We start from the raw sequence: 22,555 nt of genomic DNA, 5'->3' as shown, positions 1-22,555 counted from the left end.
GATGATAGTTATCCATTTGCAAATTATTTAAATATAAATCAAAAATTCTATGAATGTTTGAAATTTTAAATATGCAGTGTGACTTGATGTCTTTTTATTTACCTGCTAATGACTCATTTTTATTATTTTCAAGTACAATCGAATATTTAAAAAATATTTATAAAATTAAAAAAAAACAATTAATTTAAAATTTTGAAAATATTTATAAGTGTATTTTAAATGAGACAAGTGTAACTTGGAAATCTGAGAATATGGGAGAAAAAATGAATTAAAATTATTTTTATATTTTATTCCCATACATTTAATTAATAATTTTTTACTCATTCATATATTAATTATTGTAAATTTTATTATTATACATTTTTTTTACATAATAAAAAAAGCATATATTTTAGAACAAAATTTGTGAAGATATTTTTGTACACTGTTAGGCTTGTGTGTATTGATAAATTCCTAACATATTACATTTTAAATTTAAGTTTAAAAGTGTATCACCATCTGATAAAAACTTGTAGAAATTGAATTAATACTTTTAATTTTAAATAAATAATAAAAAAATATTTTTAAATTTTTATGCTAAATGAAATGATGCAAAGTAAATAAATGTTCCAGAATGTATCAATGACTATTCAGTAATTTAACAATCTTTTTTTAAATGTAAAATAAATTAGTATTATCTTTAATTAAAATATATGAAATGCTTTTGATGATAATTAAAGCATAATTTAACCTTGCTTTTTATTATTATAAAATTACTTATTCAAAAAATTTAGAATAAATAATTTACATATTATAAAAAATGATAAAAGAAAAAGATGTAAATTAATAAAATGTATCTGTAATTAGTGACTCTGACCTTATATTTTCAATAACACCTGCTTAATAAAAATATAATATCAACGATATCACAAATACATTCGATATAAATTTCATTGATGAAATATAAGAAGATTAACTAAAGCAAAAGAGTAGAAGTTTATTCGATGATGATTGTAAAATAAAAATTGATGATTATATTGACGGGGCTTAAAACAGGAGAGCATTATTTAACACAACTGAGAATTATTTAAAAAGTCGCAGTGATTCTGAAATTTCTTCTCCAAAAATGTTTGAATATAAATAAAAAGAAAACAAATGCTTTTATAATGTAAATCCTGAAAATAAATAAATGCTTCAAAACAATATTTATCAAATTTAAAATGGAAAAAAATAATCTAAAACTATAATCTAGGAATAGCTTGATACTAATTAAAGAGAAATAACTGTTTAAAATGATCCCAATTTAAAAGATTAATCATTTTTTGATAATCTTGATTTATCTATCAACTTGAATAATACTAAAGAATAGCAGCTTCCTGAAAATTTGGGTGAAGGTCTCAATAATCACACTCAATCTCTATTTAAAAATGATTAAAATGATGATAATTAATTTAATAATTAAGAAGGTTAATTATTATAAAAGTAAAATTTAAATTTCTAAAAATTATTTAAAAAAAGACATTCTGATTATAATTTCTAAAATAACTAAAATGAGTAATCAAGTATTCGTATCACATAATCTCATCAATTCGATCATTTAAGTAATTTAACTGGGAGCTAAAAATTTTATGCTGAATGTAAAAATATTCCTAATTTTTATTCTAGTTTTAAAAGAAATCCTCTCTATATGAATAGTAAATTTATGTAAGAAGATGCTGCTAAGAGTTCTTTCACATAAAAAGCCCTTCAACGATCTGGGAGTACAGATAAAGGAAGAATAAATGGGGATGAAGTTACTATAGATTAAAAGCATAGGATAAGTAAAGAACCCTGTTCTGCTAATTTATAAAAAATAGATAACACAAACAAAAGCAATGCTATAAATAGCAAAGCCTACAAAAGCATACAACTTTTACATTTGACTAATAGGTTCATTGATTTGCTCAAAAAGAATTCAAGAGCTATTCTATTTAAACGACTAAAGCCAAATCATTTTAGAATTATAAATGATAAATCTTATGTCTAAATTAAAGATACATTTAGATATAATGATGAAATTCAAAACTACAATTTTAAAAAATCATATTCTGGTTTTAATTTTCTAAACTTTAGTTAAAAAAACAAGTAAGATAAATTCAATGAAAAAGATCATGTCATAAATATCACTGAAAATATATATTTGAAGGGTTTATAGTAATAGCTGATACACATGGGAATGCTAATAAATAAGCTACCAATAATTGCGCCTGATAATAGCCTTCTTTTAATTTGGAATCTAATTATGCTAATTTCAATAGTTATTTTGTTATTTTATATACCAATATAATGCAGCTTCAAAATAATACAAAATTCCCTTATTTAAAATATTGGAATTATGCTGATAGTCATAGATATAATAATTAAATCCAATACAGGTTTCTTCAGAGATGGACAAATAATTTTGTAAAGAACAAAAATTCTAATTGAAATATTTTCATTTTAGCTTTGGTTTAGTTTAATTAGCATATTCTCTTTGCTTTAGTCTAATTAAAACGGTCTATAACTACTCTTTCTAATTAATGTTTTAAGCATACTAAAATTAATAGAAAAATTAGATTACCACTTTTAATTTAAATAAAAGTATTTTATTCAATTCGAAATTTTTAAGCTGATATTTATCATCCTGTTTCTTTCTTCCTCATTAGGGTCTATATTTTACTTTATCTCAGAAAGACAGGTAGATTATTTATTTATTATTTTTTCCTCAATTAATTGTTGAGTAAATTTTGTATTTATATTATAAATTCAGGTATTTTTTAATATTCTATTTCAATAGATCTTTTTTTTTCATTTCAAATTAAAATATTTTTATATAATAAAAAATTTATAGGTAGAAAACGGAGAAAAGCATGCTTGGATCTTAACAAAGCCAATTTAAACATGGTATGATGGATACATTTTTAGTATTTATTTTATGTTTATAACGATGTCAACAGTAGGGTATGGAGATCTAACTCCTTAAAATTAGGCAGAAGTAATTTTTGTTGGATTTACATCAATTTCTTTCAGCTTTTTTTTCGCATATTGTATAAATTCAATTGGTAATATGCTAACTGATATAGCTTAAAGAGAGTAAAACTATAAATAAAGGAAAAAAGATGTTTTACAATATTTAAATAGCAGAGGTATTTCACGTAACCTGCAAACAAAAGTAATGAGACATTTGGAATACTTGCAAAATATAGAAAATTCTTAGTCTCATATTAATTCTTAAGACATAATGAAATACTTTTCTGATAATTTGAGGTTTGAAATTAACAAAGAATTTTTCGGGAAGTAGCTTATTGATAGTAAAGTATTTGGACTTCATTTCACTCATCCTTTTTTAAATACTCTAGCTTAGAGCATGAAAGAAATTACTTTAGCACCAGGAGAGATTTTATACTAAAAAAATTAAAATGATAACAGAATTCTTTTCCTAACTTCTGGTAAAAATAATCATAAAAAATAACTTTAAGATCGTTAAAATATCGAATATATTAAAAATAAAAGGTGATCTTGAACTATTTGAAAAAGAAGTTCAATTGAGAATTGTAAAAAAAGGAGAAATACTAAATTATAGGGGTTTTTTTGGAAATTATTCACATTCAAGCAGTGCAAGAAGTTTAACTATTTCTCACCTTTCATATTGCACATAAGAAGATATAATATAGGTACTGAAGACCTTTCCTTAAGACTATGAGTCTTTTTGCTTTATAAGAGATGAAATGAAACTTTAGAATAAAACTATAGATTCTAAATGTTGTTCATGCTAGAGCTATTCTCATGTTTTTTAAGAATGTCCTTTGATTCTTTACAAGTAAAATTTTATTGAATTCTTTGATAATATTAAATTATATTTTACATCACAGGATTAACAAAGATATTGTAATAAAGAGATGGAATTATTCAAATCATAATGAAAGATAAGAGTTTTAGAGGAAAAAAAATAAATTCAAATCTTTTACTAATATTCAATCTGTTAAAAATAAGCTTAAACTGTAAATTTAATAAACTTTATTATTTTTAGTTTAAAAATAATTTTTTTCCTAATTAAAACTAATTTTAGTATTTTGTAAAACTTTTTTAATAATTCTAAAAAATATTTTGATTAATTAAATTAGGTATAAAGTCAATTTAATAAGTAATTTAGAGGAATATTCTTATTTATAAGGTAATGAGTTAATAGAGTATCTAGAAGATAAAGAATTCTATCAAAATTTACCATCTGTAAAAATCAGTGAAGATGGTATGATTTATTAATAAAGTGATCATACAAATACGGATAGCGATATGTCAGAAGATGAAGAATAAGTTTAGGATTAATTGCAATAGTCACTATAATAACAACAATAACAAATTTTGTAAAACAATTAAATTGTAAATCAAAGTAGCCTTTTACAATCTCCATAAACAAAGCAATTCAGTAAGAATGTTTCGTAACTGAGTAATTAAATGAATTAAACCAGTGCTTTAAAGTAAGATGAAGAAATACTTACAGATACTGATAAAAAATTTACTTTTTAATAAAGCTTAGATTAACAAATGAAATCTAGCTGTATTACTTTTAACAAAAATTAGGATATTAACTAAAATTAAGCAAATGCCCAAAATAACTAATAAAGTAATTTGATAAACCAAATAGAAGGTTCTCAATTAGAAAATTAAAAAAATTAAAGGGAAGAAAGTTATTATTATGTTAATAAAAATTTAATTTACTCTGAATTAGAATAATAAAATCAAGAGGGAATTATCCTTTAAAAATAATCTGAGTAAGGAAACAATAAAAATGAGACAAATAATAATTTTAGACTTTTAGATAATATATTCTAAAAACAAGAATCTATACCAATCAATTATAATCCTAATCCTTTAAGCAGCTTTTAAAAATAAAACTCCTCTAATTCTTCAAATAATTAAAGCATGGTAAAAAATTAGGCTAACTACGGCTAGCAGTAAACTTTATAATAATAGTAACCGTATCAACTCTCTTAGTAAAATACACTAAATATCTCATAAAATGGTTACTCAATTAAACCAAGCAAAAAAAATTATAAAATATAGTTTTGTAAAATAAATTCTTCAGAATTAAGTGAAAAGTAAAAGTAACAAAAATATGTCATTCAAAATTAGGTAAACAATTTAAATAATAAAAATTAAATTTGTTAATAATGTAAAAATCAAATGATTGCTTCAAACTAAGTAACTACCACTCATCTTAGTACAACAAACAGCAAATAAAGTAAAGGAAATTCACAAAAAGTAAATAAAATTCTACAAGAATAGCATAACTAGATCATAGATCAATAAGAATTTCTCTAAAAACACTCAAGTATTATCTCAGAAAGAAAAGATAAAAATGGTTAAGAAAAGGTTGGTAATGATTAAATTTTTTAATTTGATTTTGATCAAATGAAAGAATATTCTAATTATTATCCTCAAAATAATTTCAAAATTGTAATAAAGTCGCTGCAGTAATGTATGAAAAATTTGAGTAGAATTGCTAGACTAAATAAAAAAGCAGGTAAAAAAAGAATTTCTAAGCCAGTCAATCAAAAAATGACAAAATTGAATTTCGATACACCAAAAATGAGTGCTATGAAATAAATCAAAGATTGAATATTAAAGCTAACTTTTAATGATTTTTATTATCAAATATTTAAAACAATATAATGTGTATCAACTTAATTTATTTTGTAATAATTCCTAATAAAATTATTGTTTGTTTATTCATTTATTTATTTATTATCAACTTTAGTTTTTCCAAATTTTTTTAAAAAATTTATTAAAATAAAAATAATTAAGCTTTCAACAAAATTAGATTAAAAAATATAATTTTTTGATTTTATTTTTCCATTAAATTATAAAATAGTTTGTTAGCTATTTAAAGATGATTAGCAGATAAATTACTTAAACTTCATCATGGCAATTTGCCCGAGTTGGTTAAGGGGGACGACTTAAGATCGCCTGGATGTAATCCGCGTGAGTTCGAATCTCACAGTTGCCAATAATTTTTTTTTGCTTAAATATAATAAGCCCTTATTAATAAATAATAAGAGATAAAATTAAAAAATATTAATTGCTAATTTCAAAACCCTAATAAAAATTGCAGGAATTTTTTACTACTACAAAATGAATTACTTACAATATAATTCAATAATTGATGTTCAAATAAATATTCAAATTTAATTCTTATATAAAAATAAAAAAATTGAAAAGACTTATTTATTGTATTTTTTAATTAGATGTAATAAAAAAGATTTTATAAAAACTCACAATAAAACATAAATTTAAAAAAAAAATTTTTTTTCTTGTTAAAAAGAAAATATTTATTGATCAAAATTATTTTTATCTTTGATAATGATAATTGGGTAAATTCCTACTTGATAAACTACCATTTAAAGCAGGTAACTTTAAACCGTTCGAAAAGTCTTTGCTGATAAATGAATCATAATTTCTTCCCCCTTAACTTATGTTTTTAGTACTACCTGAGCGCATAATATCTGATTTCATTAAGCCAATAGCATTCTTACACTAAGATCTTGATACACCAAAAACAAAACCTTTTTATAGTATTCAAAAATAAAATTAATTTATAAGTAATAATGTAATACAAATTTTCCAATAAGTCTTATTAAAGTGGTATTTTTTAATAAATTATAACCTTTTGTGCTCTCTTTTTTTAGATTTTTTGTAGATATCTCATAGGCACCAGGACCAGGGTTAGAACTTAGATGGAGAAGATCTCTACTGCCAGAACCAAAACTTGGACCTCTCAAAGAATTATTACTATCGAAGCTTGATGGAAGAATAGTGTATGGGGCAGAAGGTCTTTCTAAAGTAGATTATTAAAATCTTAACCCTTTAGGGAAAGATACAGAATGAACTGATGTCTGTAAAGTGTGAGCTGAATGATACTCTGATAAGCCATAACCACTCTTTAAATTCTTAGCAGCAGGATTATAATCAAAATTTTTCTTACTGGAAACTATTGATTCATTTAGAGACTTATCCTATTGTGTTTTTTTCTTTTAGCTTTTTGTATCTTCGGTAATACTACTTTCATTTTAAGAATTTACATTGGTATGTTTATGCTCTGATTTATTCTATTTAGCCTCTACTGCCTTTTTGTTTTTTTCTTCATTATTTTGCTTTATTTCATTTTCATTTTCATGTTTTTGTTTATGTTTATTGTCTTCTTAGTGATCTATTTAACTATTTTATTATTGATTTTTATTATGCTATTCTTTGTCCTATTCATGGTGAACTTCTTTTTGTTATTCATGCTCTCTTTACTGTTCTTTTTCAAAATTTTCCTCTCTTTTTTCTTATGAATTATGTTCATTTTATTAATTGTTGTGTTATTCGTTTTGTTTTACTTATTAATGCTTATTTTATTAATCATCATTACTATAACTCTTAGCAGTATAGGTAAGGTATCCTATGACTTCACCAGCATTGCTAATTTCAACTTTTTAGTTCAAATATTCTTTTAGATCAGACAAAAAATGTTATAAATTAATGATTGTCTTTCCAAACAATTCGTTTTAATCATCTTTTTTTTAATAAACATCTACTTCTAGCTATTGATTCTCATTCTACCTAGCAGTTTCAAAAGTAGATTCATCAGACCATTTATATTAGGACTATTATTGTTGAACATAGTTTGTTTGGAATGCTTAGTTATTGTATTTTAAAATGCATTAAAGGTGAATTTACTCATTTTAATTATTATTTTAGTTTTTATCAATAGTAAAAGCAATATGGCTTATTTAAACACTCACAATTTATTTTAAATCATTACTATGATTTTTGTGTTATTGATTATTATTGTTTTCATGGTTTGGAGATTGGTTTTCAGCTTATTCACCATTAGATTATCCAACCTATGTTTATCCGTTATCTTGCATTTAAATTTTTGTCTAAATTTACGTTTAATGCTCTGTGACTACTCCTATCTATTTATTTTGCAGGTATAACTTGTAACTAAAATTAATATTTTTTTTAATAAAAATCAGTAATAATATTCTATAAATAATAAAATATTAAGTTGAAACAATTATCAATAGATTATTTATTAATTATTTAAAATTTTGCACACTTTAGTTATATTTTTTTATTATATGATAAATATTATCTTATACTATGAATTATATTAAATATAAATTACCATGTCTATTACTTACAATTAGATTTTTCATTAATTTTGAAATCATTATGTATAAATCATGTATTTATTTAACCAAAGTTTTATAATAATACTAAAAAAGTTGAAAGCTTTCAAGTAAGTTATGATATTCAAATTTTATAATCAAGTTCTAAATTTTAGTCAAAAATGTTCATAAAACAAAACTATAATTAAAAAATATGTAAAATATTCTTCTTACTTATTTATTTTATTGTATTCTTAACTACCTTTTAATATATTAAAAACAATTAAAAAATCTAATAAAATAAAAATTAATTGTAAGAATGAATAATAAATAATTTAAATTTATCTTCCAAACATTTATTTAATTTCAAAACCTGATTATAATATAAAAATTTTAAAGATTAAACAGTAAGAAGATTTTTGTTTTGTTTTAATTATTATTGTTAGGAGATAATTAAAAATTAATTAGTGAATTTATAAGAAATAATAATTTATTTGATATTAATTATTTGTTTTATATAGACATAAAGATTATTAGTATAATTATAGTTTTATTAAATATTCTCATCTCATATTTTTTTATTTTCATTTTTATTTTTTAAAATTTTTTATAAAAAATTGAATTCTTCATTTTAAAATTGAGATTAAAATTACTTTTTTTAATTTCTTTTTTCTTTGAACAAAATTTTGAGTATCATTCTTATTTATTTAATAAAATAAACTCATTAAAATGATTAAGAAATATATATTTAATTTGTTATTATTTATGCTTAATATCTCCTTTATTCAAGATAATTTTTATAGGTTAAATATTTTAAACTATTATAAATTAGCTACATTTTTATTTTATATTATAGTTTAAAAGTAGATTTTTTACTTTTGTTTGTTAATTTATAATAAATTTATGAAATATCTTATGCTTTTTATTTCTTTTACCTATTCTTAACAATTATAATGAAAAATATTTAAAAAAGCAAATATTAATTTTGATAACTCCTGATATTTAACATAATATTTAAAAATTAATCTCAATTAAATTAGGTAAATGATTTTAATCACTTATTATATTAATAATTTAATAAATATATTTTAACCATAAAATTTTTGTTAAACTAAAAATTAAATTACATTTGATGAAGAAAAAATAGTTAATATAAAAAAAAGAAACATGAATGTTAGATGTCAAAAAATTTAATTATAAAAATAATTAAAAAGAAATGTAAGCTTGATGATGTTTTTCATTCAATTAATTTACAAAATAAAAAAGTAAAAAAATAAGTAATAGATGCTTGCTTAAATATTATATGAATTAATAACAAATAGTAGGAATATTAATACTAAATTGATAAAAACACCACAATTAGTTTTATTATAAGTTGATTTTGTATGGGTGATATTTATTGCTGCATGAAATATTTATATTTTAATTTTACGTTTACATAGCTAAAGATATTGAACCATTAAGTATTAATAAAACAAAAAGTTGAAAAATTAGTTTTAGTTAAATTAAAAATTAATTAATTAATAAATAAATCAATTAAAAAATATTAATAGTTTGAAATGGAAAATTAAGTAGAAATAAATTACTAATAGAATTACTATAAAAAAAGTGTCATAATTATAGGAGCAGGGCCTTGTGGATTGTCCAACTTAAAGTACTTGAATAATAAGGTCAATGTCATTTGCATAGACTGCAAAGAAGATTTAGGTGGATAGTGGTACTTAGATTAATATACAGAAGAAACTCACCCAAATATATAAAGTAATGCTTTTTACAACTAACATGGATTCTTGTAAAGTTCTATGTACGAAAGCTTGATCTGCAACGTACCTAAGTCACTGATGATTTTCAAAGATAGTCCAGCATAGCAAGAATATGATGAATATATGACTTGTTAACAATTTTACTAATATCTTTAAGATTATAGTGCCAAGCATGACATGAAAAAAAATATGCTTTTTAAAACTTATGTTTAGTCTGTTCGTTTAGCAGCCAATTTAAGTGAAGAAGAAAAGTAGCAAGCTGGAATTTAAATAAGCAAGAAATTCTTAGTCAAAATAGTCTCTAGTGATGACTATACTAAAAATTCGAGGTACCTATAAGCAGATTATGTAATTATTGCTAATGGCCATTACTCAGTAATTGACTTTGTTAACTCTAAATAGCTTAATTCATTATTTTATATTTATTTTAAAGGTTCCTAATTATCCATATATTCCAAATAAAGATGTTTTCAAAGCTTAGACTCTCCACACTCATAATTATAGAGAAAATCATATTTAAGATTTCTAGAATAAGCACTTAGTTATTTATGGATGTGGCTTTTCATCTCAAGATATATTTTATATTTTACTTAAAAAAACTCCTGAAAATTAAAGACCTTCAAAAATTACTGTGATTGGTAACGAAAAAATCATAGGCTATTTTAAATAGACTAAAAGCTACTTGCAAGAAATAGAGAGTGGCCTTCTTACATTTTTAAGTCCCTGCATAAAGGAATTTGATTCTGAAAACTCTTTAGTATTATAAGATGACCAAAAAGTAGAAAATATAGATGTATTTATGTATGCAACTGGGTATTAATATACTTTCCCTTTCTTAGATTTTGAAAAAGATAAGTTAATTGACTTGTATTAGAGAAGAGGAATTAATTATAGTTTAGGGCCTTTATATTTAAGAACATTTAGCATCAGAGAGCCTAATTTAATATTTGTTGGTGTAGTTTAATAAGTCCTATCCTCATAGTAAGGGATAGAAAGACAATCTATTTTCGTTTCAAAGGTAATAACAGATGAAATCAAATTACCAACAGAGCAAGAAATGCAACAAGAGTTTGAAAATGATTATTAAGAAGCATTGGCATAATACAAAGACGGTAATTAATATATCAAATTCGCATAAGTTTAAGGTATAGATGAATTCAAATTTTTCAGATAATTAGCTTAACTTTGTGATATTCCAAGTGATGAAGAATATAATAGCTATGTACTAAAGCATTTGTTTCCTCTTTATGTAAATGCGTTTTTAGGAAATTATCCTGACTTGAAATCAAGTGATGTCACTTCTTAATTACCTCCTAATTATTATCCTAAATCTGATCATTTTTGATAAAATTTTTATGATAATTTTATAAATATTAGAGATAAGCTCTAACATTGATTTTATTCTTACTAATGAACATATTTATTTCCGATTTATGATTTATGTTACTTTAACTGTAAATAAAGCTTTTGAAATTAAAATTTTTTTTAAGAATTTTAAAAATAATATGACTCATATTTTAATATAATAAGAAGAGATATTTCAACTCTTTTTTTATAAAATTTAAATTTTCAACAAAAATTATTTAAAATAAATTATTTAATTTTCTATAAATAAATAATCTGTGGTTCTATCACTCTATTATCAACTATATAATATTAAGTAAATAAAGATTAGAAAGAAAATATCTTTAAAAAGTAAATCAAAATAAATAAATAATTAATTCATGCAAAATGACAGATTAAATAGAATAAGATTATAAATCAAAATATGATTAAAAGAGCGTTTTAATAATTGGAGCTGGACCATGTGGATTATCCAACTTGAAATATTTGAATGGTAAAGTTAACGTAATTTGTATTGAATGTAAAGAAGATTTAGGTGGGTAGTGGTGCTAAGAAAAATATACTGAAGAAACTCATCCAAATTTGTAAAATAATGCTTATTACAATTAACATGGAGTTTTATAAAGTTCTATGTATGAAAATTTGATATGTGATGTGCCTAAATCGCTAATGATTTTTAAAGATACCCCAGCAAATTAAGAGTTTGGCGAATTTATGACTTGTTAACAGTTTTACTAATACCTTCAAGATTATAGCTTAAAAAACTGCATTAAAAATAAAATTCTTTTTAAAACTTATGTTTAATCTGTGCGTTTAGCAGCTAATCTGAGCGATGAAGAAAAAAATCAAGTTGGCTTTTAGATCAGTAAAAAATTTTTAGTTTAAATAGTCTCAAACGAAGATTATAATAAAAGTATAAGATTTTTATAAGCAGATTATGTTATTGTTGCTAATGGCCATTTTTCAGTATATTAAATTTATTATCATTAATTTAACAGAATATTTTTAAATAATTTTTTATAAGGTACCTAATTATCCAGATATCCCAAACAAAAACGTATTCAAAGCTTAGACAATGCATACTCATAATTATAGAGTAAATAAAACAAATATCTTTTAAAAAAAACACTTAGTCATTTATGGTTGTGGCATTTCATCTTAAGATATTGTTTATATTTTGCTAAAAAAAACTACAGAAGAAGAAAGGCCTTAAAAAATCACTATGATTGGAAATGAAATGATGATAAATTTCTTTAAATAAACTAAAAGTTATAGAAAAGAAGTCGAAAGCGGTGTTCTAACATTTTTAAGTCCCTACATAAAATAATTTGAGTCTGAAAACTCTTTAGTCTTAGAAAATGGCGACAAAGTAGAAAATATAGATATATTTATGTATGCGACAGGATATTAATATGCTTTCCCTTTCTTAAATTTTTAAAGAGATAAATTAATTGATTTGTATTAGAAGAGAGGTGCTAATTACAGTTTAGGGCCTTTGTATTTAAGAACATTCAGCGTCAGAGAACCAAATCTAATTTTTGTTGGGATACTCTAATAAGTCTTATCAACATAATAAGGAACTGAAAGATAAGCAATTTTAGTTTCTAAAGTAATTTTAGATGAAATTAAATTACCTACATAAGAAGCTATGTAAGAAGATTTTAATAATAATTACTAAGAAGCTTTGAGTCTTTACAACGATGGAAATAAATATATTAAATTCTCTTAACACAAAGGTATCGATGAATTCACATTTTTTAGATAAATTGCAAACCTTTGTGACATTCCAAGTGATGAAGAGTATAATGGATATTTACTTAAAAATTTGCTTCCTCTCTACATAAATGCATTTTTAGGAAATTATCCTGACTTGAAATAAAGTAATGTCAGTTCTCAATTACCTCCTGGCTATTTTCCAAAATCTGGCTAATTTTGAAATATTATTAAAATAAAAGCATCTCAATTTATTTATTTTTATTGTATTTTACATTTTTATTTCAAGTTTTTTTTAATAGCTTAATAACAATTTATTCTTAAATAGAAAGATAAATAAGATAATTGAAGCTGAAATGTAAAATATTCAATTATTTATATGTTTTTAAGTTATTAGCTATATATACCGTGTTTAAAGTGTAAATAACTTATTTGTACCATTTATAAATTGAGAATAAATAAGATGATAAACCTTGGAACATATATATAATATAAGGATAAGATATGAAAGATAAATAAAAGAGTTTATGGTGTATATTAAAATTTCATTTTTCCTAGTCTTAACCTCATCAAATATTGCACATAAAGTATCAGAAATTAACAACATAAAAATTGTGATAAAATATTTAATTGGTAATATAAAAGTAAATTCAAAAAATGGAATAAAATATTGAAAACATTTATAAAAATGGCTATGATAAAAATAGCGTTTTAATTATTGGAAGTGGTCCTTCAGGAATCCTTGCTAGTAAGTATTTATCAAAGAATAATAACATTATTTGTATCGAAAATAGAGAAGACATAGGAGGATAATGGAATTTTGATAAGTACAATGAAGAAAATCATCCCAATTTACAATAAACAGCTTTTTATCATCATTATGGAGTATGGAGTAGTTCTCTCTATGAAAATCTTTAAGCAAACTTACCAAGATTTTAGATGACATTCAAGGGCTTTCCAACTAAGCCAGAGTATTAAGAATTTATGAAAGCAGAAGAATTTTATGAATATCTTTAAGATTATTGTGCCCATCATCAACTTAAAAAATATATGCTTTTCAACACGTTTGTATCATCTGTAAGACTGATAAAAAACTTAAGTGAAGATGAAAAATAGAATAAAGGATAACTATTAACAAAAAGATTTTTAATTGAAATTAAAGATTCAAGCGATTATAGAAAAAATGTGCGTTACTTATAAGCAGACAATGTTATTGTCGCTACAGGTCACTACTCTGTATTTTTATTAAAATTTTATATTATTTTTTCAACTTTTTATTTCTTTTATTATTAGAATAAAACTATCTTTACTGATGAGTAAGATATTTTTTGATGTATCATACAAATAAACTCATTAGATAGATAGAAAATAATATTTTCAGCTAGTTTTCTTAAAAGTTAAAAATATACACTACAATTTTGATAAATATTTTTTATATAATAATATTTTTTGATATATTAAAATATAAAAAATTAAAATGTTTTAAATTAGGTTCCTAATTATCCTAAAATATCAAATTTAGAATTATTCTAAGGCGAAAAATTTCACACCCACTATTTTAGATAAAATTATCTTTAAAAATTCACAAATAAACATCTCGTTATTTATGGTGGGAGCTAATCAGCTTAAGATTTGCTCTGTATTATATTAAAATAGACTGATCGATCTTAGCATCCTTATAAAATAACTTTGATAGCAAATATAGTTATCATAGATAGATTCAAATAATCAGAAGCTTATAAGGAAGAGATAAAAAATAAATAGCTTGCTTTGGCTGTTACTAATGTGAAAGGTTTTGTAAGTGAAAAATCATTAATCTTAGAATCAGGAGAATATGTAGAAAATATTGACATTTTAATGTTTGCATCAGGATATTAGTACTGCTTTCCATTCTTAGAAAACTCAAATGATAACCTTATTGAATTTGTTAAGGAGAACGAAAGAAAAAATTGTTTTGGTCCTTTATATAAAAGATTGTTCTGTGTTAGAGAACCAAATTTAATATTTTTAGGAATGACTTTTAATACTGCAACAATCCAATAAATGTTTGAAAGATAAGTGATTTGTGCTTAAAGGTTTATAGATAAAATAATTAGTTTACCTTCATAAGAAGATATGCTAAAAGATTTTGAATATGATTTCTAAAAATCCCAGTATAACTTCAAAGATGGAAGAGATTTTTTTAAAGTATCTCATTTTACAGGATAAAATGAATATGAGTATTCCAAATAGCTTTGTGAGCTAGCTTAGATGCAATTTGATGAAGAGTTTAATGCATACGTTAAAAATATTTTTGTGCCTATTTCAGAAAAAACTGTGCTAAAAGGTAACTATCCTTGGATGAAACAAGAAAAGATTTCTCATTTAATTCCAGAGTCTTATAGTCCTAAGGAAGATCTATTTTGAATCGAATATATAAAATCATATAAATATAAAAAATCATCATTAGTTTTTAATTAAATATTCATATATTTTGAAATCTGCTTACTATTTTTTTTTTAATTAGAAAATTTTGTTGGTTTAAATTCCAAATTCCAAAAAATGTTGTTGTGTAAAAGATTAAAAAATAGGTGAAAAAAATAACCTTAAAAACTATCAATCATTTACTTAAATTTGTTTTTAATTAATTAATTAATTAAATAATTTAATCAATCAATTTTTATTTGCTTGCATAAAAAATGAATTAAAACAGAGTAGAAGTGTATTAGTAAAATTATAGCCAAAACAGTACTATAATTATAGGAAGCGGGCCTTGCGGAATTCTAGCAACAAAATATTTAAAGGAAAATAATAATGTGATTTGTATAGATAATAGAGAAGATATAGGTGGACAGTGGCACTTTGATAATTAAAATGAAGAAGACTATCCAAATCTCCAATAGAATTCATTTTTTCACCACTACGGAGTTTTACCTAGCTCTCTTTATGAAAATCTCCAAGCAAACATACCAAAGTATCTAATGACTTTTAAGGGATTTCCTTGCAAACAAGAATATTAGGAATTTATGAAAGCTGAGGAGTTCTATTAATATTTGTAAGACTATTGTGCATACCACAATCTTAAGTAATACATGGTTTTCAAAACTTTTGTTTCATCAGTTAAATTAGTCAAGAATTTAAGCACTGAAGAGATAGAGAAAGTAGGTTTTACTTTAAATAAAAAGTTCTTAGTTGAAATAAAGGATGCATAAAATTATAAGGAAAACATAAGATTCCTTCAAGCTGATAACGTCATTGTAGCAACAGGCCATTATTCTGTATAAGTTTATTTTAATTAAATATAAAAGATATTAAATTGAGATATTTTGATAAATTCTTAAGTTTTTGATAAGTAGAATTAAAAGTTTTACTTATAAATTTCTTTTATTATTTTGATTAAAGAATTAATTAAATAAATAAATGATTATCTTAATTTTTAATTAACCTTAAAAATGCAAAAAAATATTAGCTTTTCCATTTTTATGAATTTTTTTAATTAAAATATTTTACTTTCAGATGTCTGAATGAAATGATATACATTTTTTAGTTAATGAATAAAGGAGATTAAAACATTTTATATTGTTAATTAGGTTCCGAATTACCCTAAAATAGGTGATATATCACTTTTTAAGGGAGAATAAATTCACACTCATTACTTCAGATAGAAACATCTCAAAAAATTTACAGACAAACACATTGTGATTTATGGCACAAGTATGTCTGCGCATGATTTGATTTGCATTATATTAAAGTAAACAGAATTGTAGTAGTAGCCAAAAAAAATTACTGTGATAGGAAATCAAATGGCTATTGATAGATTAAAATAATCAGAAGCTTACAAAGAAGAAATAAATTGCTAAAAGCTTTGTCTGTCATCAACCTATATATAAAAAATTGTAGATGAGAAATCTTTAATTTTAGAATCAGGTGAAAAGATTGATGATGTTGACGTCTTATTATATGCCACAGGATATCAATATAGTTTTCCTTTTTTGGAAAACTCTAATGATAATCTTATAGAGTTGGTACCAGAAAATGAAAGAAAAAATAGTTGCGGTCCACTTTATAAAAGAATGTTTAGTGTTAAAGAACCTGATTTAATATTTTTAGGTTTGACTTACAATACAATTTCAATATAGCAAATGTTTGAAAGATAGGCGATAATTGCTTAAAGATTTATAGATAAATTAATAACTTTGCCTTCTAAAGAGGATATGTTAAGAGATTACTAAGAAGATTTCAAGTAATCATAGTCAAAGTTTGTAGATGGAAGAGATTATTTCAAAGTCTGTTATTTTGTTGGATTAAATGAAATAGAATACTCTAAATAGCTTTCTGAATTAGCAGGAATGCAATTAGATGAAGAATTTAACAAATACATAAAGGACTTATATGTTCCTATCTCAATTAATTTCTTGTAAAAGGGCAACTATCCTTGGATGAAGTAATAATAAGTATCTCATTTATTACCAAAAAATTATAGTCCTAATGAGGCATTATTTTGAAAGAATATTTTCTAAAAAGTTGTTAAGGATTATCTAAATATGATTAAAAATTATTAAATAATTAAATGGAATATTTAACTCAACATAATTAAATTTCATAAAATGATTTGTATGGTTTTAAGATGTTTATAATTTATTTACTTAGCTTACAATAATATATGTGAAAATAAAATTTTACTTTAAAGTTTTCAAATAACGAGGTTTTATAAAAGAATAACATAACTTTTTAAAGAAATTATTAATTTATTAAGCCTTATTCAATTAAAAAATATGTAATCTTAAGTAAGCATGCCATTATAAAATTTAAAAAGTTTATCTTAAGGCGAACAAATATTGATGGCTGAAATAATAAATTAGTTATTAAATCGCCAGTAAAGGCACACTAAATTAATTGAAAATTTACTGAAGGAAAAAGAAACCTATTAATTAATTATATGAAACACTGAGATTGATAGATAAATAGACCTTAGTTTTTTATACTAATTTTTTATGTAATTATTTTTAAAGAAACTATGAAATAAATCAATTATCAAATTAATTTAGTTAAAATTTTGAAAAACTACTAAAAAGCCTATTGATTAATTAAATAATTTTTCTAAAAAAAAAAGGATCCAATCAAAACTTAGAATTAAGGCATAATTAAATTAGTTAGAGTCGTAGCATCAAAGTAAGAATAAAGAAAGAAGAAAAAAATTTAATACAAAACTGGAGAAATTAAATTCGCTTAGTTATAAATAATAGTTATCCTAGATGAATCCTGAATCAAACAGATAAGAAAGGTATTTTTCATAGTTAAATATACCAATAAGTTTAGTCAATATTCCTACTGGAAAAGGTAGGAGTAGCTCTAATTTAAATGCTATGATTGATTAAATCGAATAGAATCAAATATTGTCTCCTGTAAACAAAAAAGTACCCTAAAGCGTTTCACTTCCAAAAAAGATAGATAATATTAAAAGGAAAGAAACTAGGACATTTTCAGTAAAAAAAATGGTGATAGAAGGACCTGAGATTAATAGTCAAAACTTAAAACATTCACACTAATATGATATATTAAACTCAAATGCTAGAACTAGCACAAATTTTAAGATGAAAAATGAAGATACAAATCATGCCATATAATAATTTAAGATACTAAGAGATTAGCTATAAAATAATTTTAAAAACTAATTTGAATCGCCAAACAATTCCACTGCATTACCAACTTCCTCAATACGCTTCATATTTAAGGAAAAGGGTAATTAATATATATATATATAATTTATTAATTAACTTTCATGGAATTTTTAACATCAAGAATTTGTTAACTAATTACCAAATAACTTTTATTAATTTTTATTCTTTTTTAATAAGCCACAATCCTATTTTTGAGAAAATAACAATATAAGAATAGTATTTATATAAAAGGGTTTTTTTTTCAATTATTAATATTTTTTTGTATGGTTTTAGTGATGTTATAATATATAATAATATATTTATAATATAAATTAATAAATAAATAATAGAAGAATAGTAGAACGATAGCTAAGAAGAAAAAGAGAAGCCTAAGCTGCAATAATTATAAAATGGGATGAGAAAATCGACTGAAGCAATTAAAAACAGAAGATATCAATCAAATTTAAATTAAGATACTTTAAGTAATGCTTCTAATTTTTGTATCAATGACCAAATGGAAAACAACTTAAAAAAGTCTTTTGCAGAAAAAAATACATCTAAATAATAAATCAATGGACAAAATAACGCTTATGGTCGAAAATGCATATCTTCAAGAGATATATAATTGCCTAATATGCAAAATTCTTTCTAAATATCTTAGTTACAAAGCTAAGATATTTTAAATCCATTAAAGTAGTAGATGTCAAGTTTTATAGGTTCTAAAAATCCAAAAGAAAATAATGGAAAAATTTTTTCATTGAATTGTACTCCATAAAAAAAGATCTACAGTGAAATTGAATAAATGTAAAACTAAAACTAAGGTAACTAATCTACTCAATTATAAACAGCCAAAAATCCATCTGATAATGAACATAAAAAGAATAATGCTGGATCTTCTGCTGCAAATACAGCTTATAAAAATTATTTAAATCGGATTATTTAAAAACAATAGCAATTGTATGATAAACCTAACTAATTTGAATTTTCATCATCAGATGGGACACCTGGATCTAGTACATTAAGAAATTATCATTAGGCTAACAGCTTGAATAGCACTAAATACTTTGATAATACTTAGAAAAAAAGCATTATGCATAACATATTCTTAAAAGATAAAGATTAAGTCAGTTTAGAAGAATTTAGTTTGAGGTCGAAAAAGCAAGAAGCTCCTGACTCTTCTAATGGCAAAATAGAGCTTCCTCCATTAATGTTTCCAGCTTCTAAGAAAGATTTAGATGATTTCTAAAAATTGCAAAATAAGGATGAGTTAAGATTCTCCAGAGAACATAAATAAAACTATCATTATTAAGAAGAATATAAAGGTGCATAAAGCACAAATAATAGCATTGGTTCGCAAGAAGATAAAGCTTAGAGAAAAAAATAGTTCTCAAGTGTTAATAGCCTTTCTTCCTTCTTTAAGCATAAATCAGATTCCTTAAGAATAATGGAATTGGTTTAGGAGAGGAACCAAATAATTTAATAACAAAAGTTAAAGCAGCAGGAAGAAAATTTTTAACACGAAAATAAATAAAACTAGTAATTTGTAGATTTAATTAAGGAAAATATGAATAACAGATTTTCATCACCCTAATCAAATAAATTTTAGAACAAAGGTAGAAAAGCTTAATCTTAAGCTATAATTGTTACAGATGTTTCTGAAATAATTAAACATCGCCAAAATCCTAGTATAACTAACTTACCATTACAAAATCAGGTATCTCCATAAAGAGGATCCTAATAGTTAATATAGATTCCCTCAAAACTATAAAATACTATTACAAATATAGCTATAAATAATAATGGGGATTTCCGATTTTAATCACCTTAAGCCACATTTACTCAATTCAAAATTAAAAAATAAAAAACTGATTTCAATAAAGGATCATTAACTCTAAAATCTATTGGGAGCCATTAAAACTTTGATATAGATAGTGATGAATTAATATCATAACAATAAAAAGCTTAACATGTTGAAACATGTGAAAAGGAGCTTGCCAAAGAAACTAATTTTGTAGATTATTTGCAATAAAAAAAGATTTATATAAGATAAGGTTTAGAATAATTTTTGAGAGATAGGCCTAGAGTTTTTAAAAACATTTTAAGAAATTGTCTTATGGATTAAGAACAATTTGTGTTTTTTATGATGAGCTTTATTTAATTTTGCATAGATGATATGTTTGATGAATTCAAAAAGGAATATTATATAAAATTAGCATAAAACAACAGAGCAAACGATAGAATAAGTCTCATAAACATTCCATGTAATTCAGTTGTTGAGTCAGAGAGTACTCAGTTTAAATTTGGATAAAAAATCCCAGAAGAAATAATGAAATAAGTAATTGATGTAATAGTAAATTGTTTGCAGAAATAATCAAAAGAAATAAAAAAATAATCAAGTATAGAGGAATTTCATATTGATAACGTTGAATAAGAACTATAAAAATAGCCACTTTAATAAAGAAAATCATAAGAAAGCTATAATGGAGAAAATGATGAATAATCGTATATCAAACAAGGTTTGGATAGATTTTTTAAAAAGATTTAGAGTAATGTAGAAAAATATATACTCCCTTAAACGTTGATAGATAAATTAGGAGGATTTGTTAGATTAAGACTGCTCCTAGTTGCTGGTGTAAAGACGTTTAATAACTATATAAATAATGCAAGCAAAATGAGTTACGTTGAAGAAGATGATGATAATTTAATAGACAAGTATCTTATGCCCTTTTTCTGTGCCTTAATAAATGAAGATAGAGAGACTATTTAAATGCAAATCGGTATTTTTAAGCAGTATAAACATTCATTAAGCCACTATGACTTTTTTTCAATTAAAAAAATTTTTTGGGACACCCTTAACACAATTAAGTTGGATCCAAAACTGAGAAACTAAGTAATTTTAAGCTTTGAAAATATTCGTTCTGAATTCTTTGATAATCCATTTGAAAAGAGATTGAAAGAATTAGGACAATCTATGATGAAAAGTTACGAGCTTTGCAATTATTTTAGAAATCCCAATCCAGCTGATAACTAAATTTTTCTTGCCACACTCTTGCCTGTACTTTACAAAAATGTTCCATATTAGAATTTTTATTAAGCAAATTAACAGCGCCTTAAATTCTCTCTTAACGATAGATTTTTCGATCATTTACAAAAATTCTTATTAGAGGAGTTGAAAGAAACAGATAGTAAATCAATTTTAGATCTATAGATTCGTATTTCTAAGTTACGTATAAGAGCAGGTGTTACTTACAATTTCTTTTAAATAATAAATGAAGATTCAGAAACATTCTTTTCTAATATTTTCCCATTCTTATCTAATTGGATATAAAAATACAATTTAACACAAATGGATTCAAAAGCTCAAGATTTCAAATTCTTAGAAATATTTATAAAACTATGTTTAAATAAGCAAGACTACTATTCTCTCATGGATAGCGAGCCTTGTTTGATGCATTATGTTGTAAATGAATTCATGATTTCTTTCTGGATAAAAGGAATATCAGCATATTTCGAAGATAAATAGGTAAGCAAAAGCTAATACATTCATCTAATTAACTTTTTAAGTCAATATTTGCTATTCAAAAAAGAAGAAAATCCTTAAAAATAAAACAAAAATTGAAATATTTTAATTAAACTTAAACAAAATTTAATAATAACCAAATAAATTAAAAGGATTATTTCATCTTTTTAAATTTAACCAAGCTAAATTCTACAAAATAAAATTATTCAAATCCATTAATAAACTCTACGATTTTATATTTAAACTAAATATTTATATAGATAGTTAGCATATAATTAAATTCCATAAAATTAAAATATTATAAAACAAGTCATAACATACATATTTATAAATTAGTATTTTATAAATTTTAATATCAAAAAAGTTATTTTATTTATTTATTTATGAGAAATAAAAATAATAAATTAATTTTTTTTATTAAATTAA

The 22,555-nt window shown here is 23.1% G+C and overlaps 7 protein-coding genes across 7 annotated transcripts; 6 read left to right on the top strand and 1 right to left on the bottom strand. All coding sequences in view use genetic code 6, as the record gives it.

Moving 5' to 3' along the window:
- Positions 1-706: 706 nt before the first annotated feature.
- On the top strand, positions 707-5,616 carry TTHERM_00585120 (SNF2 family amine-terminal protein; the record flags this gene model as incomplete). Its single annotated transcript, XM_001032617.2, has 5 exons — positions 707-2,695; positions 2,849-3,446; positions 3,511-3,817; positions 3,870-3,998; positions 4,122-5,616. 5 exons carry the CDS (start codon positions 707-709, stop codon positions 5,614-5,616), a joined length of 4,518 nt encoding a protein of 1,505 aa, XP_001032617.2.
- A 717-nt stretch (positions 5,617-6,333) lies between these two features.
- TTHERM_00585100 (hypothetical protein) lies at positions 6,334-8,003 on the bottom strand (the record flags this gene model as incomplete). Its single annotated transcript, XM_001032616.2, has 2 exons — positions 6,662-8,003; positions 6,334-6,560 (listed from the first exon to the last, which is right to left on the bottom strand). Exons 1-2 carry the CDS (start codon positions 7,905-7,907, stop codon positions 6,334-6,336), a joined length of 1,473 nt encoding a protein of 490 aa, XP_001032616.2. The 5' UTR covers positions 7,908-8,003.
- Positions 8,004-9,709: 1,706 nt separating this feature from the next.
- On the top strand, positions 9,710-11,258 carry TTHERM_00585090 (flavin-binding monooxygenase-like protein; the record flags this gene model as incomplete). Its single annotated transcript, XM_001032615.1, has 2 exons — positions 9,710-10,288; positions 10,347-11,258. 2 exons carry the CDS (start codon positions 9,710-9,712, stop codon positions 11,256-11,258), a joined length of 1,491 nt encoding a protein of 496 aa, XP_001032615.1.
- A 386-nt stretch (positions 11,259-11,644) lies between these two features.
- TTHERM_00585080 (flavin-binding monooxygenase-like protein) lies at positions 11,645-13,193 on the top strand (the record flags this gene model as incomplete). The annotated part of the gene is made up of 2 exons (XM_001032614.1): positions 11,645-12,223; positions 12,282-13,193. The coding sequence occupies 2 exons, from the start codon at positions 11,645-11,647 to the stop codon at positions 13,191-13,193; spliced, it is 1,491 nt and encodes a 496-aa protein (XP_001032614.1).
- Positions 13,194-13,627: 434 nt separating this feature from the next.
- On the top strand, positions 13,628-15,376 carry TTHERM_00585070 (flavin-binding monooxygenase-like protein; the record flags this gene model as incomplete). Its single annotated transcript, XM_001032613.2, has 2 exons — positions 13,628-14,206; positions 14,462-15,376. 2 exons carry the CDS (start codon positions 13,628-13,630, stop codon positions 15,374-15,376), a joined length of 1,494 nt encoding a protein of 497 aa, XP_001032613.2.
- A 272-nt stretch (positions 15,377-15,648) lies between these two features.
- TTHERM_000585069 (flavin-binding monooxygenase-like protein) lies at positions 15,649-17,454 on the top strand (the record flags this gene model as incomplete). Its single annotated transcript, XM_012799644.1, has 2 exons — positions 15,649-16,227; positions 16,540-17,454. The coding sequence occupies 2 exons, from the start codon at positions 15,649-15,651 to the stop codon at positions 17,452-17,454; spliced, it is 1,494 nt and encodes a 497-aa protein (XP_012655098.1).
- Positions 17,455-18,204: 750 nt separating this feature from the next.
- TTHERM_00585060 (endo-1,4-beta-xylanase xylA, putative) lies at positions 18,205-22,228 on the top strand (the record flags this gene model as incomplete). Its single annotated transcript, XM_001032612.1, has 2 exons — positions 18,205-18,691; positions 18,960-22,228. 2 exons carry the CDS (start codon positions 18,205-18,207, stop codon positions 22,226-22,228), a joined length of 3,756 nt encoding a protein of 1,251 aa, XP_001032612.1.
- Positions 22,229-22,555: the final 327 nt, after the last annotated feature.

This window comes from Tetrahymena thermophila (genome assembly GCF_000189635.1).
Source record: "Tetrahymena thermophila SB210 genomic scaffold scf_8254444, whole genome shotgun sequence".
Classification (NCBI taxonomy): Eukaryota; Ciliophora; class Oligohymenophorea; order Hymenostomatida; family Tetrahymenidae; genus Tetrahymena; species Tetrahymena thermophila.
Note: the sequence above shows the minus strand (reverse complement) of the source record. Positions and strands in the feature narration are given on the sequence as shown.